Here is a 19,395-nt window from a genome sequence, read left to right on the forward strand (position 1 = left end):
GGGGGACAGCCCTTCCAGCAAACGGTGCTCAGACATTTGGGAAAAGCCACATAAACAAGGGGCCTCGAGCTGCAGCCCACACCTAACCTGGAAAGGGACTCCAAACAGTCCCAGGCCTAAAGCTAAACCCGAAACCACACAAGTTTTAGGAGAAAGCACGAAGGGCTCTGGGCCTCGGGCTAGTCAGGGACTTCTCAGACTTCTCCAGAAGCGGAATCTTCTCTCTGCAGGCAGTGAAGGGAACGAGAGGGCTGCACACCTGTTGGACCTCAGCAGGGTGGGAAGGCGACAAAGGACTTGTGTCCAGAATATAATCAAAACTCCTGGAGCTCGCCAGGAAGGAAACAGACCACCCGTGTCCCCACCAGAGGACAGACCTCAACAGATGCTCCGCAGAATGAAGACCTGGGAAGGCGCTCAGTGTATTGGTCATGAGGAAGCGCAAACCCAGCCACGAGACAAGGCCCCCACGCACATGTCGGGTTGGCTGGACGTAAGGAGAGCCACCAAGCTGAGCGCTGCCAAGGACACGCGGGAGCCGGACACTGATGCCCGGCCGGTGGGGAGGCACGGGGAGCAGCCACGCAGATTCCTCCCTATCCGCCCACCCCTGCCGCATGGCCAGCCCTGCCACGTGCCCGCGCCACGACGTGGGCCCCCACGTTCCCAGCCCCAAACCTGGGCCCAACGCAGATGTCCTTCAGCGGGGGAACGGATCCCCAAAGCAGGGTGCAGAGTCCCACCCAGGAGTGTGCACACGCCACGACCCGCAGGAACCCCGGGACGTGGTACTGGGTGGAAGCCGGACAAAAAAGTGCCCACTGTGTGCTTCCATTGACAGAAAGTTCTACCAAAGCAAACCAACCTACAGAGCCAGGAGCGGATGGGTGGTGGCCCAGGGCGGGGGCAGCGCGCAGGGAGGAGAGCCTCTGGACAGGCAGAAGGATACGTTTGGGGGGGTGGATGGCTGGCCCCGCTAACGGTGGTCTCACGGGGTCCACACCCACCACGCTGACCCAAGAGCACGCGCTGAAGACAAGAGGTGTACCACAGGGCAGTTACACGGCAGTCAGGCTGCTCGGAAGAAAGGTCACTCGGAGAAGTGTCCACACATGAGAAAGGTGAAAGAGTGGAGGGAAAGTGGCCATTCACTGGCACTCGCTCTGTCCCCGCACGGTTCTGAGGCTGGCCGCCCCTCCCCCCACCCCCGATGGCCTCTCAACGGCTCCAGGAGCACCGTGTCTAAGGGCCATTTCCTGAGGCAGTATCTGCCTTCCTGTGGCTCCTCAGCTGACCTTCCCAGCCACACCACGTCCTCTGTGAGAGCCCGGTCAGGCCACGGCAGCGGGCCTCCCCCGCCCACCCTGTCCCCACTGGTCCAGGCCGAGGGGTGGGAGGCGGCAGAGCAGACACAAAGCCAGCCCTGACCTCTTCAGGGTAACCACCTTCTGCCGGACACTGGGGTGCCATGAGGGGCACCCAGAGCTCAGCCCCCCCAGGAGCCACAGGGGGATGAACCCACTGCCCCCCGCAGAGGCACCCTCCCCACCTCCCACCCCCCAGGAAATCCATTCCCCAGGCCTGCTGACCAGCCCTGCCTGGCTCTCAGCCACAACTTGGCCCCTGAGCTCAGGTCACCTCCTGCCCCATCTCAAGTGCCCCATTCAAGCCCCGACTCCTCGAGGAGCCCCCTCGGGCTCCTGCACCCCTGAGCATCCTGTATATGCACTGGCCCCCCAGAGCCTGGGGAGGCCCTGGGCCATGACCAGGCCTTGCTCGGTACGGTGAGCAGGGCCTGGCTCTGGAAGGGGAGGCACATGCAGGTCCCTGGGCAGGCCAGCAAAGAACAGACCCGAGTGGCCCTACCACCTGCGACCCGCCCAGAGCAGGTGGCCAGGGACCCGTGGACCCTCTGGCCTTGCAGGCCACAGAGCCTGAGCTCAGCAGGCCCCCTGGGAGGTGGCCTCAGCCTGGCAGACCGACCAGTGGCAGAAGGCGCGGGCAGGCTGTGGTGTTCAGGCTAGGGCAAGGGCAAAGGGCCGGGGCAGGATGGACGGGGTATGGGGACGGGTCCGCAGGGGCCCCCCTGCCGCTGGGCGCTCCTGGGCCCAGGCCAGGCCCCCAGGGTGAACAGCAGGCAGGCCTGCAAAACTAGGCCTCAGCTGAATCGGGCCCCACATCACAGCAAACCGTAGACGCAGAGCATCCGCAGTGATGGGGGCTGAGGCCCAGGTGGGCACCGCTGGGAAGACCGGGGCCCAGGTGGGCAGGGATGGCTCAAGGCACCTATCAGGGCAGCCAGGGGGCAGGCAGGGGCTAGAGCCCAAGTCCCACCGCAGGGCTGGGATCACCTATGGCTTCAACGTGGTTCCCCAGGACGGGCCCATGACCATGGGCGTCGGCTCGGTAAGCCCCGGGGCTCTGACCCGGATGCCCCCGAATCCCGAGCCAGACACCGTGCGGAGCGACAAGCCTATGGTCAGCGGTCCCTGTGGGCCGGGAGCTCCTGAGCAGCCGCATCTCCTCCCAGCAGCACCCAGGGCCCCTCCTGGGTTTGCTGCACCCCCGGAAGGCACTAATCCCACAGGGCCTCGGGGAGCCAGGGGAACAGGCCACCGGCTCTGCTGGCTGTGGACCGGGCCCAGACTCCCCGCAGAGCGCGGCCTTCCTCCCGACGGCACCTGCCGCGCCCAGCAGGGCCAGCCCAGAGCTGCCCCCAGCCAGCTGTTCTCGAGGCCTGTGTGCGCTCACCTTCCCAACCCCCTAACACCGACTCCAGGAGCCAAGTTCTGAGCCCACACTCTGCCCCCCAGGGGACAGTGGGCAGAGTCTGGAGGTGGTTCTGCTGCCACGACTTGGGAGGCAGATGCCAGGGGTGTGTGGCGGCCACCACTCCAGGGGAGACGCTGACACCTGAAGGACCCAGCACGGCCCCCCCCCAGAGCGCGGTCTGGACCCATGTCAGAGCGCGGAGCTGGAGGAGCCCTGCCCGCAAACTGAAAAGGGGGAGAGGAGGAAGCCTTGGCCCCCATGCCCACCTAGCAGGAGCCCCGGGGCAACGCTGACCAGCATTCCTGCAGCCCAGCCTTGGGGGGCAGCTGACCCTGGCAGGGTCCCCAAGGGCTTTCTGGCTCCTGGAGGGCCCCACTCCCCCAGGCGAGGCTGACAGTGCAGGCCGGCTCCCGTCCCCCACTCCCGCCCGCCCCCCAAGGCCAGGCAGATGTCCCTGACGCTGCCCTGACTCGCTGTCCAGGACAAGCCAGGGACACTGCAGCTGCCACCCCAGCAACACGGGCCAGACCCTCCACTCTCTGCGGACCACAGCCCCAGACCAGCGGGGAGGACCCCCAGCACTCCACGTCCTCCACGCCCCTCGCCCTGTGAGCCTTCCTCCTGCAAGTGGGAACTGCACTGGGGGACCTTTCTGTGTGGAGAGGCCGGACCTGGGGGCACCGGGGGGCCTCCCCACCGATGAGTGCCCCGTCCAGGCAGCGGAAGTCCCCTTCTCAGGCTATGGCATGGGGCAACAGGGCCACAGCAGGTCTGCGTCTCCTTAACAAGCAAGGTCACCGTCCAGCCTTGCAGGGACCCGTCCTGTGCAGACGCCTCAGGAAAAGTCAATCACCTGATCCTCTGGGGCACCTCGAGATGGCCAGTCTCAGCCCCAGACAGGAGGGAGCAGAGCCCTCCTCTTCCCGTACCTGCTCCCGCCCCTCTCCACCGCCACCCCAGGGAGGCAAGCTGAGACAGTCACCAGCTCCCCCAAGGACAGCTCGGGTTACAAGCCAGGCAGGTGCCACCAGGAACCATCCCAATCCAGAACTGCCCAGTAAGACTCAGCCCCTGCCACAGCATGCCAGGCTGATGACCTTCCCCACTCCCAGAAGGCACAGTCAGTGAGCAGCTGGGCTGCGCTGTCCTTCCCAGGGACGGCCCAGGCGCTGGACCTGATGGCATGCTGTCCCAACCCACGTAGTAAGCACTGGGGTGCGGGCCGGTCTCTGCCCCCACAGTGACCCCCTCCACAAGCCTCTCTTCAGTCCAGATGCCACGGGCCGGGAAGTCCCCTGCAGGAGCACAGCAGTGGGAGGGAGATCACTGACCCCACCCATCCCCTACTACCCTGACCCCACCGCCCTGCCCCGCCCCCGGGCAGGCTGGGCCAGTCTCCCCAGTAGCCGGCCGAGGACTTGCCAAGAGTGTCCCTGGCTCAGGCCCCGCTACCCTGGGGACATCTGGGGAGGGAGTCTCGTCCGGCCACCAGCAGGCCCCCAGCCCACTGCCCTGGGGGACTGCTCGCCCGGCGCCCGCGGGGTGAGCAGGACCAGAGTGAGGGACTGGCAGGGGCTAGGGTGCTGAATGCAACCAGGCAGGAAGCACTGGACAGAGTCACGTGATGGGTCCGACGCCAGTCCTGCCGCCCACCAGCTGCGACCCTGAGCAAGTGTCTATGTCCCCACGGGGCCCTGACCCCGCTTCGGTAACCTATAGCGGCAGCAAGTGCTGGGATGGCTCGGCCCTGGTGGGCACGATACCCCCCAACCCCGACCCCCCGACTGGCCTGGCCGTGGACGAATCAGCGTCTCTGGCCACATGGCTGGACACAGGGCCGCCGCCCACCATCCCGGTGTCCTCCTGGATGGGCAACCAGGCTCCCCAGTCTGTCCCGGAGGGGAGGGCCATAGCACCGCCTGTGAGTCTGGTGTCTGGGCCCTCCTTCCCCCCTCCCCCTGTGGACCCGGTTCCCTTCATCTCTGGGTACAACCCCCCCCACAGACTGGTATCCACCCCCATAATGAGCCCACCCTCAAGGGGTCAGCCAGACTGCCCTTCCACCCAGCAGGAAGCCCTGCAGGTCACCCCAGACCTGGGCCAAGTGGGGTCCCCTCCATGGGTCATTGCTCCTGACCCCATGAGAGAGGTTGGGGTCCCTTACGCAGCAGGCCAGCCTGCCCCACACAAGTCCCTCCCCCCAGGCTCCCCCAGCACCCAGGCCGGTCCGGGGCCTGATCAGCAGTCAGTGCTCAGCACCCGCTGGGTACACGGCCCCACGTTACCCTTCTGGTCCCAAATCTTGTTCACCTGCCCCAGGAGGGCCAGAAAACATGGGGGGGCCCCAGGAACCTCTCGGGGGTCTTCTTGCTACCCATTTGAACCACCTACTTGTTTTTTCAAACAACCAATATTTTTAAAGTAGAAAATCCGTTTAAGCAAAACTTAACAAATTCCAACCCCGAATCCACACCCAGGGTGGCGACGAGGAAACTCCTCTTGATCCACTTCCGGCCCTTCCCCCACCTGCACAGCCGTGCATTTTGGCCGGCCACCTGCAGCCACAGAGCACTGCCCTCCACGTGGGTCAAACCTGGTCCATGTTCTACTTGCCGCAAGGTGTCCGGCCCCTGCCCTGCCCAGACCCGGCCTGACTGGCACCACCCACCTGCTAGAGAGACATGGCCCCCTGTCCTGGGCCCACGTTCAGTGGGTTCAACCAAACCCGGTGCCCAAGGAGGAGCCCCTGGGGCAAGGAGCCCTTTGGGTGCTGGCTCCCTTGCTCCCTGTCGTGGGTTTGCTGAGCCATTCCTGGGAAGTTGGCCCACCAGGGGGAAGGGTCCCCGCAGTCACTGGGTGGCAGCCGGGGACCCATGACTCCCTCCCAGGCAGTGTTCTGGGGTCTCAGGAAGCAGGGGGTCTGCTGAGCTGAGGCCTGAGTCTAGAAACCTGGGTTCAGAGCTCCCCGAGTGTCCATGCCACCCCAGCATGGGGGGTGGGGGCGGGTGGGGCAGAGACTGCCGCCCCACACCCCACCCCTGCCCCAGAGGAGGCTGCTCTGGGTGCCTGGCAGAGGCTTGATAAGAGCAGGGAGGCGGGGCCCACCCCGGGGACAAGGCCAACCAGCCCGCAGAGCCCCCAGCCTGCCCATCCCCCTCATGCCAAGGGCAGCCAGAACATTCCAGGGCTGGCCGGGAGGTGCCGCGTCTCCGCGGAGCTGCACGCCGGGACCTTGAGCAGGCCCTGATCCAGGGGGAAACGCAGGGCATGGAAAGCAGCCTCACCCCCAGGGAGCTGAGGGGCCCTGAAAGGCCTCCCATTTCACCCCCCGCCCAGTAAGGTAGGGACAGGCCTCTCCAGGGACACAGGGAGGTCAACTGGTCACCCAAGGGCACATGGCAGGTCAGGGATGAGCCAGGAGCCGAGCAGTATGTCAGGATGCCCCACTCGGATCACGTGCAAACCGGAGCATCCCAGAATCACCCTACTCCCCACATCACCCAAAGACCCCCTGCCCTCTGCTCTCTCCCCCAACTGAGCAGCTGGAGAAGCTCAGACCCTCACCCCCAAGACCCTGTATGGCCACTGGGCGTACTGGGCAGAAACCTGACCCCTGGCCAGGCCTCGGTGTCCCCCTTTACCGTGGGGCACCTCTGGGAGTGGCCACCCACCCCCTGGCCCCACCGGTCCCTCGCCCTTGGGCCACCCTGAGTGTGTGGTTCTCGGGTGGGGTCACCCAGGGAGCACCTACCTCCCTGGGTCATAAGCCCCACCACAGCAGGCGTGTCCCCTTTGGCCTCCCTGCGTGCCCAGGGCACACAGCAGGAGAGCAGAGAGCTGGCTCTCCGCTGGAAATGGGGTGGGGGGCTCTGGGGGTCCTGGTGGGGCCGTGATAGCGGCCACCCCCAATCAGAGCTGATACTGCCTGTGGTGTTGAGAGGTAGTACGTTCTAGAAACTGAGGCCTTTGCTGGGAGCCCCGTGGCAGGTGCCAGGCTCAGGATGAGGCCCATCCGAGGCAGGAGGCACGTCCGGACTCAGCACCAGAGACCACAGCCCAACACAGCCCCGCCCACACCATGCCCCGTGCCAGGTGGCCCCAGGGACAGCCAGAGCAACCCACCCACACAGCCCTTCATCCAGAATCGCGGCCACCAGCTGGCTTCCCATGGCTCCCACAGCAATGCGCACAAAGAGGGCCACTGGTCCAGGAGTCGTGAGGGGGCGGCACGGAGCTGGTCTCCTCCCAGGACCGAGGACATCCTGCCACCCTCTGAGTCCCAGGCTTTGGCTAAGTTGGCCCAGTACGGCCAACGGCACATCAGTCCACCGCAGCCACAGTGGGTGCTTGCCGGATGCTGGAACCAGCACCTGTCTGCCCGTTTGTACACCTGTCCGTCCGTCCCTCCATTCACCTACCTGTCCGCTAACTGTGCATCCGTCCATCATTCCACCCGCCCATCCATCCATCTACCCATCCTCCGTCCATCTGTGTGTTGCCCCTCCCGTCCCCCAGGGCCCCTGCTCCACGCTGGGCCCTGCACAGGCACAGGAGCATGCCCCCTGCTCACTCCGCGGCAGCCGCGGGCAGCCGTGAGGGAGCACTGGAAGGTCAGATGGGAGCCCGCGGGTCGGAAACCCCCACCGACGGGGCCGGTCAAGGCACCGCCGCCGTGAGGGACACGGCACGGCCATGAAAAGCGGGTCAGACGGTCACACACTCCCACACGTGCCGCGTGCTTGTCTCGTGCCCTCGCCGTTCTAGGCACGGGGATGCTGGGGACAAAAGGACAGCGGCTCAGCCTCTGGAGCTGCCATCGGACCATTTCAGCTGCTGGACTGTGTCCAGCCTCGAACCCTCCCTGCGCTCCGTCTGTTAGCGCCCATGTTCTAACGGTAGCGTGACATGAGCCCCCTTTAAGCAACAACTCCCCCGGGACCCCAGGTGCAGAGTCGCACGAGCAGGTGTCCTGCCTGCCGGGGATGCAGCGAGGCGCACCGGGAGCTCACCCGGGGACCCCCGTGTCCCACCCTGCAGGGCGTGAGTGCCAAACACGCGCCCACAGAGCTGGAACGGCTCTGGCACGGCCTTGAACGCGAACCACAGACTAACTCCACGCGGAAAAACCCTACACCCTGTTCAGAGAGGAAGTCCTGAGCACTGCGGAAACACGCTGTGGCCCGTGTGAAGGGAAGGCACACGTGTGTCGTGGAGCCAGGGAAGGGATGGACGTCCCAGGAACCCGGTGAAGGAGGGAGGGCACTGCGTGCCATCTGGGACCTTTCGACATCTCGAGACGTGTTCCCGACAGGACACAGGTCTGGCATTGAGGGGCGAGGCCCAAGCAGGATAGCTCAACAGCCAAAATTCAGGACAGGTGGCCTTTTAGGGACACACACATGGCCATGGCCTCCCGTGGCCCTCAGATGAGACCAACCACCTCAGTCTGTGTTCACGGCCCTCCAAGGTCCCCCACTAACCCCTCCAGCTCACCCGCCCAGACCCCCAAGTCCGCCCAGCACCCCAGCATCTCCCCACCGGGTCTCCCTCCACCCTCTCCCAGCCCACATCTCCGGGAGGCCTGCTCGGACTCCTTGCTGTCACGTGCATCCTCTGTTCCCCAGGCCCGGGCAGGCCACGTGACCCCTAGGCACCGCACATGAGCTCCAACCTCACACCAGCAGGCGCCCCGGTGCAGCTACCAGAGGCCACGGAGTCCCCACACTGCCCACGAGGAAGCCCGGCCCCCCCTGCTTACAGCTGAGGGGCCGCAGGGAGTCTGGGAGCCGGGTGTGGGCCCCCCGGCAGGGCCGGCGCACCAGGAGAAGGAGGGGACAGGACAGCAGGGGGCAAGCAACACTCAGCTGGAAAACGAGGCAAGGTTGACTCCGGGCCTAGCCGGGAGTCTAGGTGCCTGTAGGATCCTCACAGACTCCTTCAATCCGAACGCTCCCATCCCTCTTGTTCTCACTTCTTGGTCTCCTGTTTGTGGTGGAAATCAGGTCTTTGCCCTACAGGGGGTCCCCCGGGTGGGATCTTGCAGGGGGCACCCCGCCGTGTCCTCTCGCGTGCTCCCCGCCCCCCGTGCCTCTACCAGGCTCCCGCTTACATCTGGAGCCTTCACTGTATCTACTCACCCATCTGCTCTGGTGAGAAGGCGTGGGGGGCTGGCATGTGTCTGGGCCTGCCCTGGAGAGGTCGCCAGCCGCCACAACGGTCAGTGCCGGACCCAGGACCTCAGCAGGACCCCGGGTCACCTGCTCAGGCGGCAGGTGGGGTCCCGGAGAAGAGGCATGCCCTCACCTCTATTTGGTTTCCCTGAGTCACGCGTGGGAAAGCTAAGGGTTGCCCTTTCCTCGCCGGGGCCCAAAATAACGAGTTGTTTCCAAAAGGGATTGCTGGTTGCGCCCCTGACGTCAGGGTGACCTCCGGGATCCAAAGTCCTCGTGCTGCATTTCAGTCCACGGTGATCACCACCCTCGACGTGTCACAGCTTCGTGGGGGTCACGCCTTCCAGCTAACTGTCGCCAAAGCCTGGGACGTGGCCCCAGCGGCCTTTGGTGGCCGTCCTGCTTTCTAGCGCGACGGGATCCGCCTGCACCTCTCCCGCCCCAGGCCCGCAGGCGGCCGTGTCTCGCAGGCCCGGGGCCCGCGGCACGGACAGACCACCATCTGTGAGCCGCGGGTGCTCACACTGTGGGGTGGGTCCTTTCCAGCCCGCAGAAAAGTAATTTTAAACAAACTCATGAGGGGCGCCTCCTGATAACTTCTCTTCCTAATGCAGGCGGGGGGTGGGCAGGAGCTGGACCTCCTCTAACTTACGTCGGCTTTTTCGTCCTCGGCCAAAATCTTGGCCGTCAAGGACGCCGACATGATGCTCATTTGCCTTAAGCCGCAGATCCCGTGCAAAGGCCTCAGGACAACGAAACGAGGGCATCACAGCCGTGCTGGGACCGCCAACAACCACGTGGTTTCAGAGTCAGATCCGTGGAACGAGGGACACTCCGAGCCACGTGGGTTCCATCACACCCGCCCTCCCCGGATGTCACCTCTAGCTGCTCCGGCCGTCCCCCCGCCGCCTCTGCTGTCCCAGCCTAAAGCAAGCGCGGGTGCGTCGGTGCCTCTTCCTTTCCTAGACGAGTACTGGCTCGTCAGACTCTGACCCGCAGGGGTTCTTTCACTTAACACCATGTCCCGGTAGCCGCTCCATAAAAGCATACGGGGTCCCACGCACCTTGCTCACGTCTGCACGAGACCCCGCACACGGAGTCACGTTAGGAGCACTGTAACCAACAGCCTGGTGCACGAGTTTATTTTCCTGTTTGGTTTTCCCGGGGATGTTGTTTTGGTTTTTGGTTTGGCTGTTTTTGGCCAATATTTTCGAGATAGACTGCAGGACATGGGGTTGTGTGTGGGGGGGTCAATACACGCAAAGCCCCCTCCTCACAGACTCTACCATCCCACAGACCGTCCCGCAAGAGGAGTGCGGTCTCCCCCAGCCTCCCAAGCCTCCAGCGAGGGGGTTCCTGCACACACTGGTGGGTTCCTACCGGTCCCATGGGACGCAGCGACGTCTCTGACTGCAAGTGTGCAAGCATCTTCTCACTTCAGGACCGCTGGGAGCTGTGCTCACGTCTCATGCTCACCTTCTGGGGGGTCGATGGGCTTTTGCGCACTTGCAGAAGCTCCTCCTCCATCAGAGAGATGGATCCTCCTTGAGAAGGCGTCATCTCTCTCCCAGGTTTTGTCTTTTGCCGTTTGCTCTGAAGGTGCCGGGGTCACACGAGGGTTGCTTCTCGCACAAACGTCTGCACCTTTATGTTCACGCACCTGGCTCAGCTCCCCAGAGTCCACCTGCTGGGCAGCATGAAGGGCCCAGCCTGGCCCTCTTCCTCGGGCCCTGCACTCGCCCAGCCCCACGGTCTGGAGCTCTCCCCTACCCGCCGGAGAGGCGGGCTGCCTTTTCAGCTACGTTTTCACACGCAGCTGAGTCTGTATGTGGGGTTTGTATTCTGTTCCCTTATCTGCCTGTGCACATGCCAGCACCACACAGTTTTAATTCGCTGAACTTTACATTTTACATTATTCTGAGCTGCCCTAGCCAAAAACGCAGATGTGACTTTTATAAGAGACCAGCCGGAGACGTCACGGAACAGAAAGCCAAACCACACGACCCACTAAGATCAAATGTTCAAAGCATGTGGCTCCCTAGGCACCACCTGAAACTCTCCTGGGCTCCCCCCGGGGCCCCCCGGCGACCCCCTCTGCCATGCGGGGGGCACTTCTGGGAGGTGGTGGCCTGCCCCCTGGATCGGACCTCCTCCTGATCCCCCACCCAGCTGGACAGGCCAGAAGCAGCCTGCAGGTGAAGGAGGCAACCCCGGGTGGGCTGGGCGGTCTCCATCCAGAGAAGCCTTCCAGGGCTGAAGGGACCTGGGGGTGCAGTGGCAGGGGGGTCTCCGTCCAGCTGGCCTGGCCTTAGTCCCTGTCTTCTGCCTCCATGTAGGCCTTCTCTGCGTGGCACTTAGTGGCAAAGTCAGCAGAAAGATGCAGAGGCACCCCCGTCCTGAGCATCCTCTCAGTATCAGAGAACCGTGAGGAAGGAGCTGGGAGGGGGCCCAGCCCCGGGGCGCCCAGAGGGTAAGCTCACAGCCCCTGCCGCCCAGGAGCCTGGCACCCGGCGGCAGGACATGGCCGTCGGCGCCCTGTGGATCGGAGGCAAGGGCCAGTGGGAATGGGGGTGCCTGTGGGCACGATGCCAGGAACGAGACCCCCGCCTCACTTGAAGACATCAGCATCACACGCACTTCCGGGCAGAAGAGGGGCTGTGTGAGCCAAGTGGCCAGACCTCAGTTTCCCCCGCTGCAAGTGGCTGAGCAGAAAAAGGGGGCAAGGACCAGGTCCAGAGTCCCCAGTGGTGGGGTGGGCCCTCCAACCCGGGCCTGGTTCAGAGAGTTCTGCCCACCCCCCTCCATGGCTACCCAGGGCCACAGCCGGTTCCTCCTGTGCCCAGAGCCCTCCCCGGGCAACAGCATCGCCGACCCTGGGGCCACACGTTGGTCCTTCAACAGGGACCTGGCTTCTACGGAGGGACGCAGGCTCCTCCTCTGGGGGCACAGGTGGGCAGACCCCGGGCCCTCACCCCCAGCCCCCCTCGCCCCTGGCCGCAGGCTCTGTGCCCACCGCCAGACAACGCTGCTCTGGACACAGAGACGTCCTGGAGGAAAGTGCTCCGCAGAGACCCCACACCCTCTCCAACCCGCCGGGGCCTGCAGGACTCTCCTCCTTTCCGAGCACACCCTTCTCCCAGGCTCAGGAATGCCGCTGGATAAAAATACCCACAGACGGAGATCACCAGGCCCGGCCTGTCTGTGGGCTCAGAGCTGCCAGGCAGCAGGCCGACCGCCACGGCCCAGGCTGGAGGGGGCCTGGGCTTCCGAGGCCGGATGCCAGGTGATCCTCTCGTAAGTGCCTGTTCCGCTGGCTGCCAGGTGGAGGGAGGACCGAGACAGCCCCCAGTAGCCCTGCCCACCCACTCGGACCTTCTACCATCCAAGAGCAGCTGAGCCATCGGAGGCCTGAGCTCTGGGGTAGGGGTGCCAGAGAAACAAGGCAAGGCTCTGCCCGGGGCAAGCTAGGAAGGCTTCCTGGAGAAGCCTGTGGTTCTGGGCAGCAGGGTTTTAAGGCAGAGGCCTGAGCTGCCAGATCAAAGGCCTGTGAAGACTGGCCACCCCACCCACAGGGGGAGTAGTCCTAGGAACCAGCCCCAGCAGGGCCTCCAGGCTGGGCCTGGCTGGTAGCTCCCCTCTCCTTCCATGACAAAGGGGTCAACATCACAACCCCAGCCACCCGAGGGGCCTCAGTGGGCCTACCTGCATTCCAGCCCAGCTGTGTGGCCTTGGGCACATCACCTCCCCTCTCTGAGCCCCCAAGGTTTGCACACGGTACCATTCATCCCCCTCCACTTGCATGGGGGGGTGGTAAGGAGAGCCAGGTCCCTGTGTCCCAGCACCCTCACCCCAGCCGGTGCCCACGAGAGCCCAGAGAAGGGCCTCACTGTCACCCGGGCTGGGCAGCAAAAGACAAACCATCACAGAGGCCAGGTCCTGTCACAGATGCGGAAGGCGTGAGTGAAGACGGGGCTCGGGTCACGGAGTGTTGCCCGTGGTCCTCCAGCCCCCACACCTGCTACCAATCAACACTGCCCTGCTCTCCGTGACATTTGGGGCTGCTCACAGCACCTGGGAGGCCTCGGGAGAGAAACTGGTGGCCCTCGCTGCCCCCCAGGAGGTGTGGACGGTCGCCCCACGTGCCTTCGGGACCAGAGCCTCCTCCACGCTCTGCCCCTCCCTCCGAGGCCCTTCCTTGCAGAGAGTGGAGCCGCACCCACCTGGCCCATCACGCAGTAACCAAATCCATGGGCTCGGAGTTCAAAGGGACGGGACAGTACAGTTCTCTGCGGCCTCTCCTCCAGCCATGGGGGCCAGGAGCACAGCGGCTTCCAGAAGCTTCCGTGTGGCATCTCCCCCAGGGCCCACGGGGGAAATGAGCCTGATGCACTCTCCGCGCAGACCGCTGTCTCCCTCTTCACAGGAGCCAGACGTGAGCTTGTCCCGGCCATGTCATTCTCTCCAGGGAACAGGGTCTTGAATCCCAAGAGATGCCACACTGGCCAAAAGCTGGTTTCCAACGTGAGTCTGAGAAGGGCCACAGAGCTCACCTGTGCCCATTTCCCAGCCAGCGACCCCATCAGAAGTGGCCACTCGAACACGGGACCCGTGCGTCCGCGCCTCTATTCAGACCACGCTCCTGAGAAGCAGACACCTGTCCCCCGGGAGCTGGTGAACGAGGACTCTGGGGGTCCAAGCTTGCTGGCCCACACCTGCCTGTTAGCAGCATCCCCAGGGCACGAGGGCTGCGAAACCCCCATTCACGCTGGCAAAGGCGTCCGGCACCGGAGGAGAGCCCTCGGGGGCTGGCTCCTGCAGGAGGAGGATTCCGAGCACCAGACTCCTTGAGAAGCAGGGACGCCGGGCTCGCTGGATGGGGCCGGGACCCCTGGGGGATGCGGCACTCCAGGCCCCCGGCTGCTTCACTGGGCGTGACCTGTTTCCAGCCCAAGGGCAGCTCACGGTTCCCAGGACAGCAGGATCTGCTGCATCTATACCTGTGACGTGCTGGCTCCTGGACCCCAGGGCAGCCCCGCCAGGCAGGGAGGTGCAGGGCTTTCCTGGGACAGCCATACCAAAGCCCCACAGTCACTGTGCCCCGGTCCTGGAGGCTGATGCCCGAGGTCCAGGCACAGGGCAGGGCGGGTCCCCCTCAGGCCTCTCTCCTTGTGTGTGGACGGCCGTGCTCTCCCTGGGTCCTCAAGGGATCATCCCTGCATGCAGGTCTGTGTCCTGATACCCTCTTTCTGTAAGAACCCCGGTCACACGGGGTCAGGGCCACCCCAGGGACCCTGTTTCACCCTGATCACCTCTTTCAAGGCCGCTCTCTAAAGGCAGCCACGCTGTAGGTCCCAGGGCTCAGGGCTTTGCCGTAATGGTTTCAACCCAAACACGGAGCCCCTGTGTGATCACGAGCGCACGCTTACCATTTACGCTGCACATGACATCCCCCGACAGCCGGGCCCTGAGACCTCGGTGTCCCTGCCCCTCCTAGTCACCGGCAGGTCACCCAGTGGGCACTGAGCAGCCCCTGAGACCCCTCACGTCTGTCTTCCCTGGGACGGCCCCCCAGCCCTGGCCCAGCCCCCGTCACACCCTGCTGCAAGGTACGGCCCCAGCATGGGGGGGCTGCGAGCGCTCAGGGGTCTCTCTGTCCCTGCGGCACCTTGGCACGCCCCACAGGTGCAGGCGAAGCCCACGGGAGCCACTGACCCGGGGCCAGGTCCAAGCAAATGTTCTTTCCCAGCTGAGCAAGGCTGCCGGAAGGCGCTGCCCACCTGTCCAGCCTGCCGCGGACGAGGGGAATCACACTCAGAGAGCTAGGGAACGTGGGAGACTGCCCAGCCACGGGCCGTGCTCAGACATGAAGCCCCATCCCCTGTCCACGCTCCCTGCACCGCCAGGCCAGCCCGCATCCCGTGCCTGGTGGCCTCCTGGCCCGAGACCCTGGCGTGTACTCAGGGCTCCTGCTGACCCAGGCTCCAAATCCTCCCACCCCTGAACCATCTCTCTCCTCCCACCACCTTCCTTGCGGCCTCGAGTTCTCCCTTCCATCCGGGCCAGGTGGCCCCGACATACAGGATGGCTGTGACGCCCCAACTAACCCAGGCCATGACCAGAGGACCAGGGCCCAGAGAAGGTGACACGGGAAGAGGCACCAAAAGGAATTCCCAGCTTCACCAGGAACCGGGGCTGAGGGACAGGCAGAGGAGGCTCAAAGGGGACGGTGAGAATAGACCAGACAGTCGTCCTCCTCTGATCCCGTCTGCCACGCAGCCCACGAAACCACCAGGCGGACCCCCAGCACGTCAATGATTAACACTCGCCAAAGCCACCTTGGGGACCCAGGAACGGCAGGGCGGCAGAAGGACGGGGCCAGGAGCACCCAGCTGAGTTGGAGAGCCAGCGCCCTCCCCTCTCCCCAGGCCCTCCCTCCAGCCTCTCAGTGGCACCTGATCTCCAAGCATCGGACAGCCAGAGCGGATGCTGCCCGTGGGGGGCGCTCTGCACCTGCCCCGGAGGGAGCACCCTGAGCAGGACAGCCAAGTGCCCAGGGCCAAGCAGCCACCACGGCGGGAGGCCAGGTCCAGGCTGCATGGGTGGGAGGTGGGATGAGGAGCAGCTGGGACAAGAAAAGGGTCTGCCCACGTCATCCTGCAGCTCCTAAGAGCTGGGGGGTGGGGAGTGGAGGGGAGGCAGGAAAAGCAGGAGGAGGGCAGGTGGGGTTCCTCACGGCTCCTGGAACTGGAAGCCTCTTGCCAGTCAGGGGAAGGACAGGGACCCCTGGGGGTCAGCAGAGGAAGGTTGGGGCCCAGCCCCGGGGCCAGGGCATGCAGGTTGCTATGGGAACTCTGCTCCCCCCTCGGCCTGGGCATCTCCCCTACCCAGCCGGCTCCACTGAGGCTCATGAGCAGGGAGACCAGGACCCCCACGCCCTCAGCTAGACTGGGAGCTGCCACACAGTGGGGACACAAAGGGTCCTGGAAGGCTGGGGGCCCGGGGGGCAGGAAGCCTGAGCCGACAGGGGCGGCAGAGTCCTGCCCCCTGACCCCAGCAGCGGGGGCCGGCCAGGCGCACACAGGAAAGCCTTCTCTCCTGGCGGCTGGCCGGAGCAGGGGTTCCCCGAAGAGGAGGGGGACAGGATATCCTGGCTTGCTTCCCCAGCTGCGCCTGGGAGAGTGTGCCCAGCCTTGCAGGGCCCCGCGGGACAGTGGCTCCCACATCCACCCACCTGCCCGGCCCTTCAAGGCCAGGGAAGGGAGGCTGGCCGGCCGCAGCAAGCATCCTGCCCTGTTCACAGAGTGACTCCGCAAGGACCGGCCTTCCCTCGCACTATCTCAGACGCTGCTCAGAGCCACACGAGGGCCAGAGCAGCCGCTGTCCACCCCACTCGTGGGGCTGCGGCTGGGCCCTGGCCACTCAGCCACAGGCCACCGCTGCAATCCGAGCTCGAAGGCCAGGTCCCCTCAAAAGACTGGCTAATTCTGAGAGTGTCCGGCACCAGCTGAGCTCCTAGAGACGTTAGGAGGGGAAGGAGGCCCTAGCTAAGCCACATGCCCTGCCTGGCCAGGGTCCCTTCCAGCCCCAGCCCGCGTCAGGAGAGCTGCCGTGGCTGTCCACGCCCCAGGGCTGCGGCATACCTCCCACAGGGCAGGGCCCAGAGCAGGAAATGACTGACCCAAGGTCACACGGCCACTCCAGGAGCATCCCTTCCTGGCTCGCCCCCCGTGGGGAAGACGCTCGGCCACTATCCCCAGAAGCCACCCCTGCCCGCCTGCTCCCGGAGAGGCCGGGCAAAGGCAACTCTGCTGAGCAAACTTCCGAGAGCTAAACAATCAGAATCAGGAAGAAAACACAAGTGTAAGCAGAGACTTCCTCTGGGGTGCGGCGAGCCCTCTTCCTCCACACGGCACCACACGGCCAGGGAGCCCGGGCGACGCGCACCCACGGGCCTGCACCCCCAGGACGCGGACCGGCGGGGCTTCGGGCGGCCCCTAGCCCTGGCAGCTGTCCAGCGGTGGGGGGGGCACCGCGACACCGCCTGGTGGCCCTCCGGGCATGCCTCCCTGCCTTCGCCCAGAGCTGGCCGCTGGGCAAGGTCTTTCTGGGACCCGGCTGTGGAATCCATACCACCCCTGGGCTTCTCAGGCGAGGGCTAGGAGGCAAGCAGCCCGTGTGAACCATGGTGCCCGCGAGCCTGACATTGGCCGGACGTTGGCCGGTGTCGGACTCGTGGGATCCCTCGGGGTCCGTGCACGCAAACCCTCCCCTACGCCCCGAGACAAGCCAGTGCTGCAGCCACGGGCAGGGCCATGCTCTCCCCAATATCAGCCACGGTCAGGGGGCACGCACCCCCTGACACTGCGGCAGGTGGGGGCTGGGCTGGGGAAGAGGCTTCAAGACCGGGGCCCACCCATGACTCTGGGGACACAGTCCCCGGGACATGCCTTCTTGCTGTGGAAGGCGGTCCCTCCGCACAGAGGGGAGCACCCCGATACCACCTACGCTCACAGAGGAGCCGAAGTGTGAGGCTGAGGCTGCCCCACCCCACCCTGCTGCAGCGGCCCAAGACGATACTCCGAGCCAGCCGGGGCCGGGCTCCCACTGCACCCCTGGGCCCTGCGGGCAGCTGCCGGCCAAGAGGAAAAAGGGTCCTGAGCCCCTCCCCCACAACCAGGTCTCTCCCAGCCGCCGGCCAGTCAAGGCAGCAGGGATGAGTACCTGTCACCGCCAATAGGAAGCCAGAGGGAGACCCCCCCATGCAGCCCCCAGCAGAGCCCCCCACTCCTCATGACCCGTGTGGGGGTGGCCCCGTGAGGGCTCCCAGGCCAGGGGCTGGCACCATACCAAGAGGCTGCGGGCTGGGCAGCCAGGAAGTGGAACCACAGAACGGCAGGGGAGGGCTCCAGGCAGGCAGCAAGGAGGGTGGCCCCGAGGAGGTAACTTCCTTGTACCCCCACCCCGAGGAATGAAGTGGCCTGCCCTGCCCCACCCAGGCACGCTGCATCTGGCATGAGAACCACCTGGGTAACAGGGCCAGGTGCTGCCCATGGGGTCCTGTTCTCCGCTGGTACACAGCTTCCTCCCATCGAGGGTTAGAAACGTGGGCGCAATCCTGCCCCTCCCCGGAGCCCCCTCCAGCCTCCTCCGCTTCAGGAGCCTGGTCCTTTGAAGGGGGGTGGGGCATTCCCCGCAGCCACACTGACCCCTCAGGGGACACCACTCGGCCTGCCACCCTCTGGGGCAGCCCTGCGCCCGCGGGCCCGGGAGACTCCCCGCACGTGGCCTGCCTTGAGCTGGGACATGTTGCTGCCACCAGCAGGAGCTTGGGGCCCTCCCCTCCTGGGGGCTCCTGCGTCCTGGGTGCCTGCCGACCCTGAGTTCTCTCCTCCGCACCCAAGGGCAAGCTCCCCTGGCACACGTCCTTTCCCAGAAGGATTAACACCTGGACTGTCCTTCCAGGGAGGAGTGGAGCCAACTTCTGGGCTCGGGCAACCTCCCCCCACATGCCTGAGCAGAGCCAGAGGGAAGCTCTCCCCCCCACCCACCCCACCCCCCCATCGGACCCACACCGGCCCTGAACTTCAAGAGACAGGCCCCTCAGAGCTGCTGTGTTCCCCATAACCCCTTCCTCCCCCGCAGCCCTGAGTCGTAGTTGGCACGGTCCCCGCGGCTGCAGGTGGCACGAGACAGGGTCCCCCCACGCCCCTCTGCAGCCCGCGGGAAGCCCCTGGGCGCCGCGCGCCGGGGCCGCGGCGATACTCACACGGCGAAGTGGTAGATGAAGCACTTCCAGCCGCTGGGGCGCTCGAGGAAGTTGTAGACGCGGCCCTGGATGTGGGTGCGCGCGAGGAGCGGGCGGCGCGCGCTGTAGATGGAGACGCGCGGGTCGAGGCTCACCGGCGGCCGCCCGGCAAGGTCGGCGGCGGGCGGGGGCGCGGCGGGGGGCGCGAGGGGCGCGGGCCCCGGGGCGCCGGGCGGCGCGATGGGTGCGTAGAGCGCGCCGCCCGCCGGGCCGCCCTCCGCCAGCTCCAGCGAGAAGGGACACTTCTTGGCCAGGCCCGTGCTGCCCCGCCGGGAGCCCGGCAGGCGGCCGCAGCCCCAGCGCTTCTTGTCGGGCCTGGGCGGGGAGGAGGCCGCAGCCATGGCCAGGCAGGGCCCGCGGGGGGCCGGCCAGGCGGCGGCACCGGGAGCTGCGGCGAGGGCGGGCGCCGGGGGCGCAGTGCGGGCGGCCGCTGCCCGCCCCGCCCGGGCGTGGGGGCGGGGCCGGAGGGGGTGGGGGCCGCGGGCCGGTCCCGGGATGGCGCGCCCCGCCCCTGGCCAGACGCCCCGCCCGGACCAACCGGCGCTCCCGGGCGCCCCAGCCCGCGCCTGAGACTGCGGACCTGCTCGCCTGCTGGGTCCCGCCCGGACTGCGCCCACCTGTTCCTCCCGCCTTTTTGCATCCACTTGC

The 19,395-nt window shown here is 65.8% G+C and overlaps 1 protein-coding gene across 1 annotated transcript in view; it reads right to left on the reverse strand.

Annotated features, from left to right (window-relative positions):
- The window catches only part of KCNQ1 (potassium voltage-gated channel subfamily Q member 1), a 320,110-nt gene extending 301,022 nt beyond the window's left edge, over positions 1–19,088 (reverse strand). Inside the window, exon 1 of the mRNA XM_035013527.1 lies at positions 18,709–19,088. Within this exon, the coding sequence (XP_034869418.1) occupies positions 18,709–19,088 (380 nt within the window). The remainder of the gene's footprint in view (positions 1–18,708) is intronic.
- Positions 19,089–19,395: the final 307 nt, after the last annotated feature.

This window comes from Mirounga leonina, unplaced genomic scaffold (genome assembly GCF_011800145.1).
Source record: "Mirounga leonina isolate KUSES-001 unplaced genomic scaffold, KU_Mleo_1.0 Mir_166, whole genome shotgun sequence".
Classification (NCBI taxonomy): domain Eukaryota; kingdom Metazoa; phylum Chordata; class Mammalia; order Carnivora; family Phocidae; genus Mirounga; species Mirounga leonina.